This window comes from Tyto alba, unplaced genomic scaffold (assembly GCF_018691265.1).
Source record: "Tyto alba isolate M040663 unplaced genomic scaffold, T.alba_DEE_v4.0 Super-Scaffold_8, whole genome shotgun sequence".
Lineage (NCBI taxonomy): Eukaryota > Metazoa > Chordata > Aves > Strigiformes > Tytonidae > Tyto > Tyto alba.
Window position 1 is genome coordinate 20,434,132 of NW_024881329.1, and position 13,998 is coordinate 20,448,129.

At 44.9% G+C, this 13,998-nt stretch overlaps 1 protein-coding gene across 2 annotated transcripts; it reads left to right on the forward strand.

The window, feature by feature from the left end:
- Positions 1-529: 529 nt before the first annotated feature.
- RAD51 (RAD51 recombinase) lies at positions 530-11,549 on the forward strand. Of its 2 annotated transcripts, none has more exons than XM_042785658.1 (10): positions 530-614; positions 1,564-1,675; positions 2,152-2,289; positions 3,270-3,387; positions 3,913-4,004; positions 4,886-4,980; positions 8,826-8,939; positions 9,706-9,835; positions 10,051-10,172; positions 10,451-11,549. In XM_042785658.1, exons 2-10 carry the CDS (start codon positions 1,589-1,591, stop codon positions 10,572-10,574), a joined length of 1,020 nt encoding a protein of 339 aa, XP_042641592.1. In that variant the 5' UTR covers positions 530-614; positions 1,564-1,588; the 3' UTR covers positions 10,575-11,549. The 2 variants fall into 2 exon arrangements, with proteins under 2 accessions (XP_042641592.1, XP_042641593.1); XM_042785659.1 differs by having other exon boundaries at positions 531-634; positions 1,563-1,675.
- Positions 11,550-13,998: the final 2,449 nt, after the last annotated feature.

The window sequence follows — 13,998 nt, forward strand, 5'->3', positions numbered from 1 at the left end:
AGCGGGGTTCTTCCCCAGCGGTTACCCCACAGTTTCATTATCCTTCTTCATCCTTAAAAGCTACTGCAGGGCGCTGAGAATCGGAGGCTCCCACCCTTGCCCAACAAGGCTTCGAGGCCACGAGATTTCCTCAGGGTCGTTAAATTGAGATTTAATTTGGGCAAACGCCCCGAGGGGCGGGGCTGCAACCCCGGCTGCAGCTCCAGCCCCGCCTTCCCGGTCCCAGCCCAGGGGGCCAGCGCGGTTCAGCGCGCAGAAATGCGCCGGTGCCTTTCCAACGGCTTTGCTTTAATGAGCAGAGTCACAGGTTTACGCTTATCTTGGAACAACAGAAAAAAAAAAAAAAAGGAAGGACAGCCCTGCCATGTGTGCTTGATATTTGCGGCCAGACCTTCCCTCCCCTACTCCACTCACCGCGCTCTCACCTCACGCGTGTGTCAACAGCCCGCGCTCCTCTGGCGGGAGGGGGGCAAACGGTCCCTTTAAGGCACCGAGGGGCGGGGCGGTGCTCGGCGCGCGCGCGCCGTCACGTGACGCGGTGGCGGGCTCCTCCGAATTCGGCGGCGGCTGCGAACCGGGAACGGAACCGGGAGCTGAACCGGCCCCGGGTCCGGGTAAGCGAGCCGCGGCCCCGCTGTCGCCCCCTCCGTCTCCCCTCCGTCTCCCCTCCGTCTCCCCCTCCGTCTCCCCCTCCGTCTCCCCTCCGTCTCCCCTCCCCCGACTCCCCTCCCCCGACTCCCCTCCCCCGACTCCCCTCCCCTCTCCCTCGTCGCTCTGGGGCGAGCGAGCGGCCTGGGAGGGCGGCTGGGCCTGGCGAGCAACCGCGCCTGGCGAGCAACCGCGGGCGGCCTGCGGGACGGGGAGAGGCGTCGCCTGCGGCGGTCTCGTGAGGGAAAATTTTAAAAAATAATAAAGTTAGGCTAGGTGGGAGTGACTGGCGTAGGGAAAACAAGGGAATTCTGAAACGCGGTGCGCCGAGGAGCCGGTAAAAGGGCCGGGCGAGCTGCGGGCGGCGGTTGCTTGCCGCGGCCTGCCCGGGGGGCTCGGCGGCGGGGGGGCCGCCCCGGGAGCGCCGCTGGCTGCTGCCACAGAGGCTGAATTTCCCGGTTCCCTTCGGTTTCCCGGTCCGAGGAGGGCGGCGCGGGGCCGGAGGGAGCCCAGAGGTCCCGCCCGGGCGGGCTCGGGGGCTGCAACACCAAGCGCCCCTTTCAAGTCATGCATCTGCTAATGCGGCTGCGGATCTGCTGGCTGAAATGGGATGTAATAGCAAATTTAATTTTGTTATGCTCCTAAACGCTGTGGAGCTCTGCTAAGCCTCTTATTCCTCACTAGGTAGCACGAGAGTTGTTTGGGGTTTTGTGGTTTTAATGTTCAGTACGACATAGGAAAGGGCACAGAAGATATGTGTTACAGCACTCGTGTACCACGAGCTAAGAGATGTGGGAGGGGAGAAAACCATCACATACTACTTAGGGTGATCTCTTAATATATCTTAAAACACTTTGCACATGTATCCTGTTACAATGGTGTATGGTACATCACAGTTACTTGGTTTTCTTCTAGTGGACTGTACTGGATACCTGGTGCAATGGCTGTGCAGATGCAGTTGGAAGCAAACGCAGATACATCAGCAGAGGAAGAGAGCTTTGGACCACAGCTGATATCAAGGTTAGAGGTGGGTAAGGAGTTAACTCTAGAGGAAGTTTTCAAGAAATCTGCTAGTCTTTTTCCTTAAATTCAAGCTGCATCTGAAAACTTTGTTGCTAAGTTCTTGTGTTCTATCAAAAAATTCCAAAACAAAAACCCCTACGTGTTAACAGTTATGTTTTATATTATGTTGCCTTGCTGTGTACCCTTTCCTGCCGTGTATTGGTCACCTCTGGCACCTATCAAACCAAACACAGTGTGTTATCTTCTGCCTGTTCTATGCCATTTATATAGTTAATAGCTTATGCAGACACTACGCTGCTAAAAGGATTTTATTTCTTATGGTTCTTTGTGTACAAGTGAATAGGGAGGCAACGTTCAGTATGCTGACTTGTAATAATGGAGTTTGATCTGAATCTGCTGGAACCAGCTGAAGGTATTCAGTGGAAGTTAGATTAAGGTATTTGTGTCTTAGTGTGTCCTTTTTTCTCCCCTCCCTTTCAGCAATGTGGTATAAATGCAAATGATGTGAAGAAATTGGAAGAAGCTGGATTTCACACAGTTGAGGCTGTTGCTTACGCCCCAAAGAAGGAGCTACTAAATATTAAAGGCATCAGTGAAGCCAAAGCTGACAAAATCTTGGTAAGGGTATATGGAAAAGCTCTAACCCAAGATATTGAATAAGCTTTGTTTCTAGTGGCTTGAAGTGTTCTGGTGATTTTGGAAGATCTCCGTTAATGATGTACTGAGAAGGGCAGTAAAGGTGATGAGAGGTATGAAATGACTTGATGAGAAGAGACAAATCCCACTAGGACCAGCTTCGGGAAGTGAATAGGAAGGGACTATTAGAAGAAGGCTTATGATGAGCCTAAAGCAAAGAAAGTACCTTTTCATACAGGTTGTAATTAAGTGCTGAAACAACTTGTCCCAAGACACGGTGGCCATCTGTAGCATAAATTGGTTTAAAAAGGAGCCAAGTGCAGTGTTTGTGGGGTCTTTCCCTAAGCGTCCACTGTTGGCAGTTGTCAAGGCAGGGGATAGTGTGTTGTAACAACAGGACTGAGCCAGTGTAGCTCTTCTGTTGGGTTGTTCTTGAGCATGTTAATTGTGTACCTCGGGCAGGTACTCACCATGAGACCTGGTTTACTCTTGGGACCAAGAGTGAAGCCTGAGTTGTAACCTCACAGCATCTGCTAGTTCAGAGTGTGGAGTTTCTGCCAAACTGGTTCTCATCTCTCAAAATCTGACCTAGCACAACGTATAACTGCGATACTTTTCTTCCTTTGCATATTTATTCACTATTAGGAAGACAGCATTCCTAATAGGCTGTATGCCCATCCCAAGTATTTCGGGTTTCACAGGGACAGAACTGAACTGAAAGGGGCAGAGGGAGGGAAGATTTCGATAAAGTATGCAAAATGGATGTTGAAGTTTTTTCTTTGACCAGAATTTCAGTTCTTTTCAGAAATACCAACTAGCATATAGTCTATAAAATAAAACGTATGTCAAATTGTATAGGTGCTTCTCCATTTCACAAAATAGCAAATGACAATATTAATTACTAGAGGGGGTAAGTGAATGGGATGAAAACTCCTTGCACTGCTTAGTTTGGTTTTCTTTAGGCTGAAGCGGCTAAACTGGTTCCGATGGGTTTCACCACAGCAACGGAATTTCACCAGCGAAGGTCAGAGATCATCCAGATCACCACTGGCTCCAAAGAACTTGATAAACTTCTTCAAGGTATTCATTTATTGATTAGCCTTCGTTATCTGCTTTTTTTTCCTAAGAACATGATCGTTGGACATTAGACACACAAGTTCTGATTGAATCAAGTATCTCCACAAGTATTGCTCTCTTGTATCACAATTTATTTTCTTTTAAAAGCTGTAGAAATAATTTTAAAACCTTTTAGTCATATGCAGAACCCAGAGCCGTTCATTTTGGCTGTTTCTAGTCTATTCTAGTCTATGCTGTATTTCAAGAAAACAAAACCAGGTACCATCTTCTTCCCATTCCTACTTGTAATCAAAAACCAAAATAAGTCATTTCAGCTTTTCAGCATCTTCAAAAATACACTTACTTAAAATTATCTGCAACATGAACAACCCTCAGTATGAAAACCAGTTTTTGCAATTAGAATTTTGAAACTTTTAACCAAAGTAAGTTTTTAACTGAGTCTCTGTAAATGTAATACTTTATATGTGGTCTTTGTTTGAAGTATGTGACCTTTTTAAAATTATTTTTTTATTATTATTTTCCCTTCAGGAGGAATAGAAACAGGGTCCATAACAGAGTTATTTGGGGAGTTTCGTACTGGAAAAACACAGTTGTGTCATACCCTGGCAGTAACCTGTCAAGTGAGTAGTCCACTTTATTGAAATCGAGTATTCAGATAACATGGCTTTTGGATATTTGCTAATTTGTGCACTTTTCTCAACCAATACACGTGTGATGTGTATAAACATCTGCAGAGAACATGCATATTTGCAGCATCCTTGGCTGTACTTGCAGCTTTCCAGGATCTTTTGCTTCATGATTAATCTGCCTACTGGGATTACTTCAGCAGCAATTAGGTTTGTGATGGTTTTTGCCTGTATTTGACATGTTCTGTAGCTTCCCCCCCACACCCCCCTCAGTATTCTGACAGCAAAATTTAACACATATTAGCCTTATAGCATAATTCTAGGTCTTAAATGCAGAGAAGTGTTTGATCTCTCTTCAGGTGCTCTAGATTGCAGAGAACTTTTCTCATCACTGAGAGCGCTGAAAAGAGAGAAGAAACTGTTGGGTTCAACAAGCTGCTTTGACTAGCTGCTTTTTTTTCCTAACGTATCCTAAGCTTATTTCACTTGATTTTTGTAAAAGCTTTCATCTGGCTCTTGCCATCACACCATAGACCAGTTTGGAGTAACCTCTTTTCTAATCTTAAACAAATAGTAGTGTTTATTACTCTCTAGAGGTTGCTATTTCATAAAATATTAGAGGCTTTGAGCTTAATTTGATAATTTAGTTACTAGCCTTAGGCACCTAAACTTACCAGCTCGAAGTTAAGCACTTGTCCTCTTGGTGTAGGTATTGGAGATTGAAAACAGGAATCTTTCTTCTCACTTTTCCCAGGTAAATGTGGCTTTAACCACACTAGCTTGGTATGCTCATTATCTCAGTTGAGGGCATAAGGCAATACCTGAATTATTTGTTGTTGCTTTATTTCATGTTCATTCATTTGCTTTTCCTTTAGCTTCCCATTGACCGAGGTGGTGGTGAAGGAAAAGCAATGTACATTGACACAGAAGGGACTTTCCGTCCCGAACGTCTTCTTGCTGTGGCTGAAAGGTCTGTACTCAGAGCTGGAGTAATCTGGTGTTTAGTTGACGAAAGAAAAGGACTTACTCATGGGGCAACTTAGTTAATAAGGAGGACTCTGTAAATCAGCCTGACTCCTTAATTTCATGGGACACTTGTAGTAAGAACTCCTTAAGACAACCAACCAAACAAAAACCTTTCTGTATTCTAGTTGTCTGCCTACCTACATGCATCTTAGACCACTTCATAGCTGTACTTTATAAACAAAGTCTCTAGTTTCACTTAGATGTGACAGCAGCTAACATCCTTGTCCCCTGGAATGTGATGTCTTCTTACTAGCATCTCTTTCAAATGCAGTTTTACTCTTAGAGAAAAAAATTCAGATTTTTTTTAAATTCTGCCAACAGCATTACCTTGAAACAAAGATTGTTTTGTAAAAAGGTTTTCACAACAGCATCTGGAAAAGTTTTTTAGGAAATATGAGAGTATCCATTGACCAGTTGAAAAGCTGTTTTCTCACCTCCTGTCTCTATCTCTGAATATTCTGATGTGTCTTTTATACTAATCAGAAAGTAAAACTTAATTACCCAAATATAAGTTCTGCTGTCTACACAGAGGTTGTGGTTAGACTTAAAAGCCTGAAGTACTGATACTATACATTAGAAAAAGGAGCTATTTTTGCTCTTGTGATTCTTTAGACTTTCTCAAAATTAAAACTGCTTTTATGGGGCTTAATCATCTGTTACTATTCTTTCAATTAAATATCAAGGTGTATATATATGCACCTTTAAGTATTTATCTATTTTGCAGTGCTCATCGATTGCTGAAATTGTGTCAGCTTGAACAGGAAAGTAGGCCAACACTTTGGGAAGGGATGTGAAGCATGTCATATCTGACTGAAGTATGTGAGGAATTTTAAGGATGCGGAATGCAATTATTCAGACTGGAATTTGGGCCTAAGCTTCAGATGAACAATTTCAGTTATATGGTAGTTTTAAAAACATTTCCACCCACATACCAAATAGCATTTTCACGTCAGTAAGGTGTACACTTTCCTCTGGAAGTACTAAGATGACAAACATTGTTTTTAAGCTGCAAACCAAAGTCCTGCAGAGTACAGAGGCTCAGATGTTCTGCAAAGATAAAATCAGTTGGCCTGTTTTCTACTACACTTTTGCTAGTCTGATTTAAGTTCGTAGATTTTCAGGCTGTGTATATGGGGGTCTTTCAAAAAGTACTTTAAAAACTTTTGTAGAAACTTCTGAGCTTAAAAAGCAACTGTCCTCCCTTTTTTACCATGCGTTTACAGAAGCAAGACTTAATTGCCAAGTGACTGTGTTTCCTTCAAGCAGCCTTCAAGTATATTTCAAGGCCTGGCCTATCATTACAGATGTTTTCTCTAAAGTTTCTTTGGTTCTACCCTTTGTCATTCCTCAGCATAGGTTTGTTGGTTTTTTTTTTATGAAGTTATTTTTTTGCCAAGACCCCATGTGACCTATTATGCAAAGCTACCTTCCTTATGCTGTAGGCTGATTTTGCAGCATGTCTGCTGTGTAATGTCATGCTGCATAGCTAACAGGCTGGATGGGGCAGAAGCTCAAGTTTTAATTCGGTTTAATGAGGCTCAATTCTGTGCCACTGCAGGCAGTCCTGCCATTCCTTTTGCCCCACGGTGCTGGCATTAGTGACTGTTGGGCTGTAGCTGAAGCAGAGCAGTTGCTAATGTGGTTCACTGCAGGGCAGCATAAATTGCTGGTGCTGGAGCTGAGGAGTGGACAAGAATGAGCAGCTGGAAGCAGAAAGAAATAAAGAGTAGGACTGCTGCCTTTGAGTAGTGCCACAGATTTCTGGGCCTTTCCATGACTGTAGGTAGAAAAGTCAAGTAAGATTTAATACCAAACCAATATGACATGCCAGCCCACAAGAGATGCTTCCTTTTCTTTGTATAGGGAGGTGACCTAGTTGCCATACCATCCTAAATGAATGAAGTATGGTCAAGTTATTGAAAAACAGTAAGCTAAAGGTTTGTGTCAGTCCTGGATTTGGTTTGTTACTGAAGGACAAAAAAAAAAAAAAATCTTTGGATGACATTTTACACAGGTCCTAGAGGTTAATTTGACACATGTTCACTTTGGAAACATCTGGTATTACTATTCCTCTCCTCTCTCTGCTGCTTCTCTTTCCCCACAGCTATTGGGTAATTTTCCCTCCGCAGGAAGTAATTTCCCTCCCTTATTTTTGCTACTGGAAGGGAAAGTGTGCTTCTTAATCAGCTGGGGACAGGAATGTGTGCTTCCTAATGAGCTGGGGACAGCACCAGCTAAACCCTGTTAACTCTCTTTGAAGACAATTTGATCTAAACCTGCTGGCTCTTTCTGCAGCAAGTAGAGGAGCACTCCCACATTCCCTGTCACCAGAGGATATCTGGCAACAAGCACCAATATCAGCTGTCAGTTCTGTGACAGCAGAAAAGTTTTGCACTCTTCTCCCAGGACATCTCATCAACTGAACATGCACTTATGTCCACTGACGTGCTGCTGCATTCATCATACTGTTGATATATGCACTCCGTTTAATTTGCTTTATGTAGACGTTTTAAGTATTCCTCTCCAAAGTGCCTGCATGCTCACGCCTCCAGAATGGGCGACACGCAGGAGGAGCTGGACATCTGAGCACAGGTTCAGGGCTAAAAGCTCATTGTGATCACAGAGGTGCAGTGGCCCTGAGATGGTGGAGCTCAGGATCCGGAGGTAGGCGCGAGGAATTAAGTGGGATCACAATGCTAGATTTCAGGAGAGTGGACTTGAGCCTCTTCAGGGATCTGCTTGGAAGAAATCCATGGGACACACCCTTTGAACGAAGAGGGATGTGGGAGAGCTGGCTGGTTGTCAAGGATATCTCCAAGAACGGCCCATCCTGTTGAGCAGGAAATCGAGCAAAGGCAGTAGGAGGCCTGTATGGGTGAACAAGGAGCTCCTGCTAAAACTTAAGCATAAAAAGGAGGCATCAAGAGGTAGAAGCGGGACAGGGGACCTGGGGGGGAATACAGAGGCGCTGCCCGAGCATCCGGGGATGGGGCTGGGAAAGGCAAAGTCATCTGGTGCTGAACGTGGCAAGGTGTGTGAAAGGCAGCAGGAAAGGGGTTTGGTGTCCAGCATGGGCAAGTGTTCGACAGGCTGCCCACAGCGTCCCCGATACTCAAACCCCGACAGACCTGGTCGTGAGCGACCTGCTGCAGCTGATCCGTGCTGGGAGCGGGGTCGGGCTGGCTGAGCCACAGCCATCCTTCCAGCCGCAGAGTCCGCAATTCAGTGAAATGAAAAATGAGACTAAATTATGTATGTTCTCTCTCACTGGAAGAAAATATTACTACGTATCAGATGCAAGGAGGATAATCAACTGGTTCTCCAAATTCAAAGGGATTTCTCAGAGTGCCATATAAATAATTTAAATGCAAGAGGTTGAACGTAACTGTCTTTTATTTTGGCAGTAAAACAGTGATAGAGGTATTGCAGGTGGAAGGCTGTTTATCATTAGTTTTTATTAGCAATATACTGCTTTCAGAACATTCTGTTTCAGAATAGTAGCTTTCCTTCCCTGTGGTTTTATTGTGAGGGAAATGCCTGGTGTTCTAGTTTACTACTGTTCCTAGGTAGGAAAATATTCCTTAAATATGCTTTCCAATCATTCTATTCTCTTTTCATCACCAAGTTGTGTTGTGTGTTTTGATGTCTGTTTTTATCTCTAACATTCCCAGGAATGTGAATTTGTATTCTAGTCTTTAGGTATATCTGCTAGGTAACTTCTGTTGATGAAGCTGTCACTTAGATGATTTTTTTTTTAATTTTTTTTTTTCTCCCCACTGATTTCTCCAGATATGGCTTGTCTGGCAGTGATGTTCTAGATAACGTGGCATACGCTCGAGGTTTTAACACAGATCACCAGACCCAGCTCCTGTATCAGGCATCTGCTATGATGGCTGAATCACGGTAATCAGACTGATTGAGATGGAGGGATTCTTGTGCCGGCACATAATCATGTTATAAAGCTGCCTGCAGGTGATGAACAAGTGCAAGAAAAGTATAGATTACATAATTGTGAAATGTCAAAGTAATTGCTTACTTCAGAATTTAACTTTTTTGAAATATACTTGCTTTCTTCAGTGCTTAGCTCCATCAGATCAGGTTTCGTTACTCTGGAGTTGGATGTGCTGTGGCACAGCCAGGGACAATGTGAGCTCTTGCTGCTGAAATGTTGGGTGACAGCCGACTTGAACTGCAACAACCAATCTTACTTTACAAAGAAGTGCCAGCCTGGGGAACAACTTTAAAGATCAGTTTATAGTTGCTTTCAGAAATAGTGTTGATTTAGAGCATGCCAAGCACCGAAGAAACCTGTGCAGACAGCTTGAGTTTGAAACTAAGATTCACGGGCCCTTTGGAGGGAAGGAGATGGTGGTATGAGGGGTGTAGGAACTTGTCCGCAGAACGTCTGGTGTCAAAGCATGAAGTTCTGGGCTAGTTTATAAGAGTACAATAAATCTAAGTTTTTCATCATGGAGCAACTTTCTTTGGGTGTACTGGGTTTTATTGTATATTTAGGAATCTGAACGTTACAGTGTTAAGAATAGTAATTCTGCTAACTGCCAGGTTGAGAGGAGCTTACATCCACATCTGTCCCCAGCCTTACGGTTCGCTCCAGCGGGGGCATTGTCCGTGCCTGGAGTCTTTGAGAGAACCTTGTGCTCTTCTCCAGATACGCGCTGCTGATAGTGGACAGTGCCACAGCCCTCTACCGCACAGACTACTCGGGACGAGGTGAGCTGTCGGCCAGACAGATGCATCTGGCCAGATTCCTGCGGATGCTGCTTCGGCTTGCAGATGAGGTAAACTGTGAGCTTTTGCCTAAAGGACTGGTGATCGGTTTTCCTTCTCTTTTAAAGCTTAGCAATTTTGTACAAATGCCTTTCTGCCCGCTCGGTGTCTGCTTCCATTTTGTTTTGAGAGGCGTGATAAGAGTTGTTATGGACAGCAGAAGTGCACGCATGTCCCTTTTCCCAGTTGTGGCAAATAAATTGATTTGTTGCTTTTCTCCTTCCAGTTTGGTGTGGCAGTTGTGATCACTAACCAAGTGGTAGCACAAGTAGATGGAGCTGCCATGTTTGCTGCAGATCCTAAGAAACCTATTGGAGGAAATATCATAGCACATGCTTCTACCACGAGGTGAGAGAACGGATTATCATTCCATTTGCCTTGTTTTGGAAGATTGTGTGAAGCTAGCGAAGTACCTTTTAAATTCTGGGTTTCTACATGGTCTGTCAATGGGAGGTCCAGCCTGCTTCTCAACACACCTGCAGAAAAATTCACACGCTTTCAGAAGTTCTTACAGCTCCACAGTGTGCTGTATTCATGTACTGACATAATGTTTTAACGATTGTGATAATGATTTACTGAAAGTAGGCTTTTCGCCCTCACCTGTTTTCTTTCCTTCTCCCTATTAGATTGTATCTGCGAAAAGGCCGAGGTGAAACCAGAATATGTAAAATTTATGACTCTCCTTGCCTTCCTGAGGCTGAAGCAATGTTTGCCATTAATGCTGATGGAGTGGGAGATGCTAAAGACTGAAGATTCCATTTAATTTCTCGTGTAACCCAAGATAGGTGTTGGTAAAGGCTCCTTTTTTGTGGCACCTTAGAGATGCTTTCCCAACACAGCTGCTGTTCAGATGCTGGCGGAGGAATCTGTTGTATTTCAGCATGGGAGCCCATCAGGGGAACACACTTTGGGACACATCTGGAGGTGGTGTTCGGAGAGATCTGCCCTCTTGGGCTTTAGTCGCATGTTAGATTAACGTGGTTTCTTCAGAACATTTTCAGAGGACCACGGCCTCTGGATTTTTCCTCATGGCTGTTGCTCCAGCTGGATTCTAGTGGTGGACGTAGCACAGTAAAATCTGAGAGCATGTGGCCATAGTTCATGACCTGGTGAATTTGAAGTAGCATTGATGGGTTTGTCAAATAAGAAAAGGGGTGACGTAAATACTCAATGGATTGCTTTAATTATAAAATAAAGCAGGATGGTATTCCACAATAAGAATTTGAGGATATTGCTGGGATTGATGATAATCACAATCCATATTCCTTATGCTAATTTTGTTTTGGATGCTGCAACATGCCAGTGTTTGGGAACTGTTAATTTACATTTAAATTACATTTTTTGTATTTCATTAATTCTCTGTGGAAATCTGCTTTTAATAAAAAGAACCATGAAAATATTGACGACATGACAGGTTTCTGGGATTCAGCCAGGCATTAATGCAGACCGAGGTATTTTTTTATCTGCAGGTAGGAAGAAGATGCCTAAATCTTCAGTGAATCTCAGTCTGGATTATTTTTTTCCTCCTATTGCTAACAAAATGCATCATCTCCTTCATTTGTGTGATGCGGCTGTGCTCTAAGTGCCCTGTAGATGTCTATTAAGGGTTTTTGAGGTTAAAAACGTTCTTTTATATTATGCAATATTTTAATATAAGTTGTGCTATTGTGAACTACTCTAAACTCAATTAAAGTAAATAATATAGCGGTGGTTGGCATCAAAAAATACTTTCCTTGGTTTTTTTTCTCTGGCACGATTTTTGTTGGACAAATAAAGAAGAACACGTACAGTGGGATCCCAGAGTCTTCTACAGGCTAGCAGACATGAACTACATTTATTCAGGTAAATACTCGTGCTGCACTGACTACTCGGTCTGACGTGGGGCGTTGTCTGCTGCCGCATTTCTAGCTGAACACCTTTGTTCTTAAAATTCTGCGTGGCCACGGAGTGTCTGCTGGTTCTGCTCAGATGATGTGCACAGCAGCCCTTGCTGTTGCCAGTGCCTGTGGCTGAGCTTCAGGAACCAAAACGCACGTTAAAATGTTAACTAGGGGATTGAATTGGGGTCGAAGTCCTCGGTTAAGCCGAGATGTTCAGTTTTTTAGGGACGGAAGCTCGGCACTTGTTGCTCACGCTTGCCCCGGGGTAGGTGGAGCTGGCACAGCGTGTTGTCCAGCATGACCAGCTGTAGGATCCCGTTACTGCCTCGCCTGTGGTGGATGTTCTGGCTGTGACCCGACGTGGCTGGGGTCTGGAACAGGCCCACATGTCTGCAAGGGTGTGGAAATCTGGCAAAGACTTTCAGCCGTTCTCAGAAGCGAGGCCGGAGCAAAAGGAGAGGTTGTGCCCTGTCGAAAAGGTCCAGGTGTCTGCGAAGTTCTGGTGTGAGTCCAGACCTGGAGCCTGGCAGAAGGTGGTCTCGGAGATGGAACATCTGGCAGGCAGTTGCTTCAGGTGACCGCGGGGTCTGTTCTCGCCTGTGACCTGCCAGACCCTGGCAGTGTTTTGGGGGGCCGGGGGTGTGCCCCACCGATGGCACGGCTTGTGGGCTTCCCGCTTGGCTACTTGGTTCCAGTGCATGAGGGGAAACCCCTGGGGCTGCGGGGACCGGGGGGAGATTTCATCCAGAATTCTTGATCCAGTGAAAATCAGGACAGGCTGGGAAAACAGTCTGAGTAGTGGGAGCAAGTGAAGAGAGGAAAGGCAGGGCAGACAAATACGAGGAAGGAGATGTGGGACTCCCTGGGCAGAGGGCCTGGAGAAAGAAGCATGAGATAAGGGGACACAGAGAATTGGGGTAAGGGAACAGGTTGAGAAATGGCTCAGAAAGAACAGGCCGCTGCGGAGATCCCGACGGGCGCACGCCTCTCTGCTCTTTTCTTCAATGTGACTGTGCGTAATGCAGCTCCAGTTGCCCCCCATATAAAGCAGAACATTAAAATCTCACTCCAAATTGCAGATGGGGTTTAAACGAGCTGTAGGTGACCTTTTAATGTGGTTAAATATTCCCCGGGGCAGCCCGGGGTCAGCACCCCGGGGTGCTGAGCGGGGGATGGCAGCAGTGCTGCCCCTTGAGCTGCGCTTCTGGCCATTTCTCCCAACTTTTACAAGTTGTTATTTAAGATGAAGGCATTGCAGCAGGCAGCTTTGCTGGAGCTTCTAAAGACCAACCGTGCTGGGGTGGTTGGGTTGGTTTTTAAGCCCCACTTTGTAAACGTGCACGTATCGTGGGGTACCATTTAGGTATAAATGACACTTCAGGGGACGATGGAACGGTTTGTTTCATTGCATTTGGATACACTGAAATTGAAAGTGTTATGTTTATTCTCTGCTCTGTTACTTCTCTTCAGTGTCCTTCATGGATAGGGAGTTTTGCCATGCCTGTATCATAATGCTGTCTGTGTCTTGGAATTATACAGCATTAACATACAATCAAATAGAAACTTTTTTTTTTTCCTCCTTTTCAAAGCCTGCTTGGGTCTTTGAACAACTAAAATTGCATCTGAAATCCTCTCTGTTCATGTAATGCTCAGCATGGAAACGGCTTTTTCTAGCAGCCTGCAGTAGTTCCTGTAGCTGAAACGTTTGTAACCTCGGGAGCGCGAAGGTGAAGAAACTTGGAAATATTTGTTCCTCTTCTTTGAGATCTTATGGGACTTCAGCTCTGAACTTGGGATGGATTTGGGGGGGGGGGGGGGGGGTGGTGTGTTTGTTGTTTCTTTTAAACACAAGAACCTTTTTTGAAAGATCTTTCCCAAGTCATCTTGCGATGCCCGTCGCAGCTGCACAGCCAAGTATTTCCATGGAGGGATTAAGCTGCGTAGGACTCAATGCTATGAAACGCTAATTAAATGAGCTTATTGTCAACGTTGCTTTAACCTCAAGGAGGCATAATTAATATTCCTTTAGTGAATGTTTTTCCTGCTGTCCCCTTGAAACGCTTCTCTCAATCTTTCCCCCAGAGTTCCTCTCAAGGCGGTGGAATATGATTAGAAACCATGTTCACTTTCAAATTTTAAAGTGTTTTTGTGTGTGTGGTGGTGCAATCGTCGGGCTTGCGTTCATCCAGCCACGTTCTGCTTCGTTTGAACCCGGGCCTCGAGGTGAGGAGGAAATTACAACCGCCCTGGAACGCGTAGAGAAATTCGTGCGTTCCTCTGGGCTACTCCCGCCC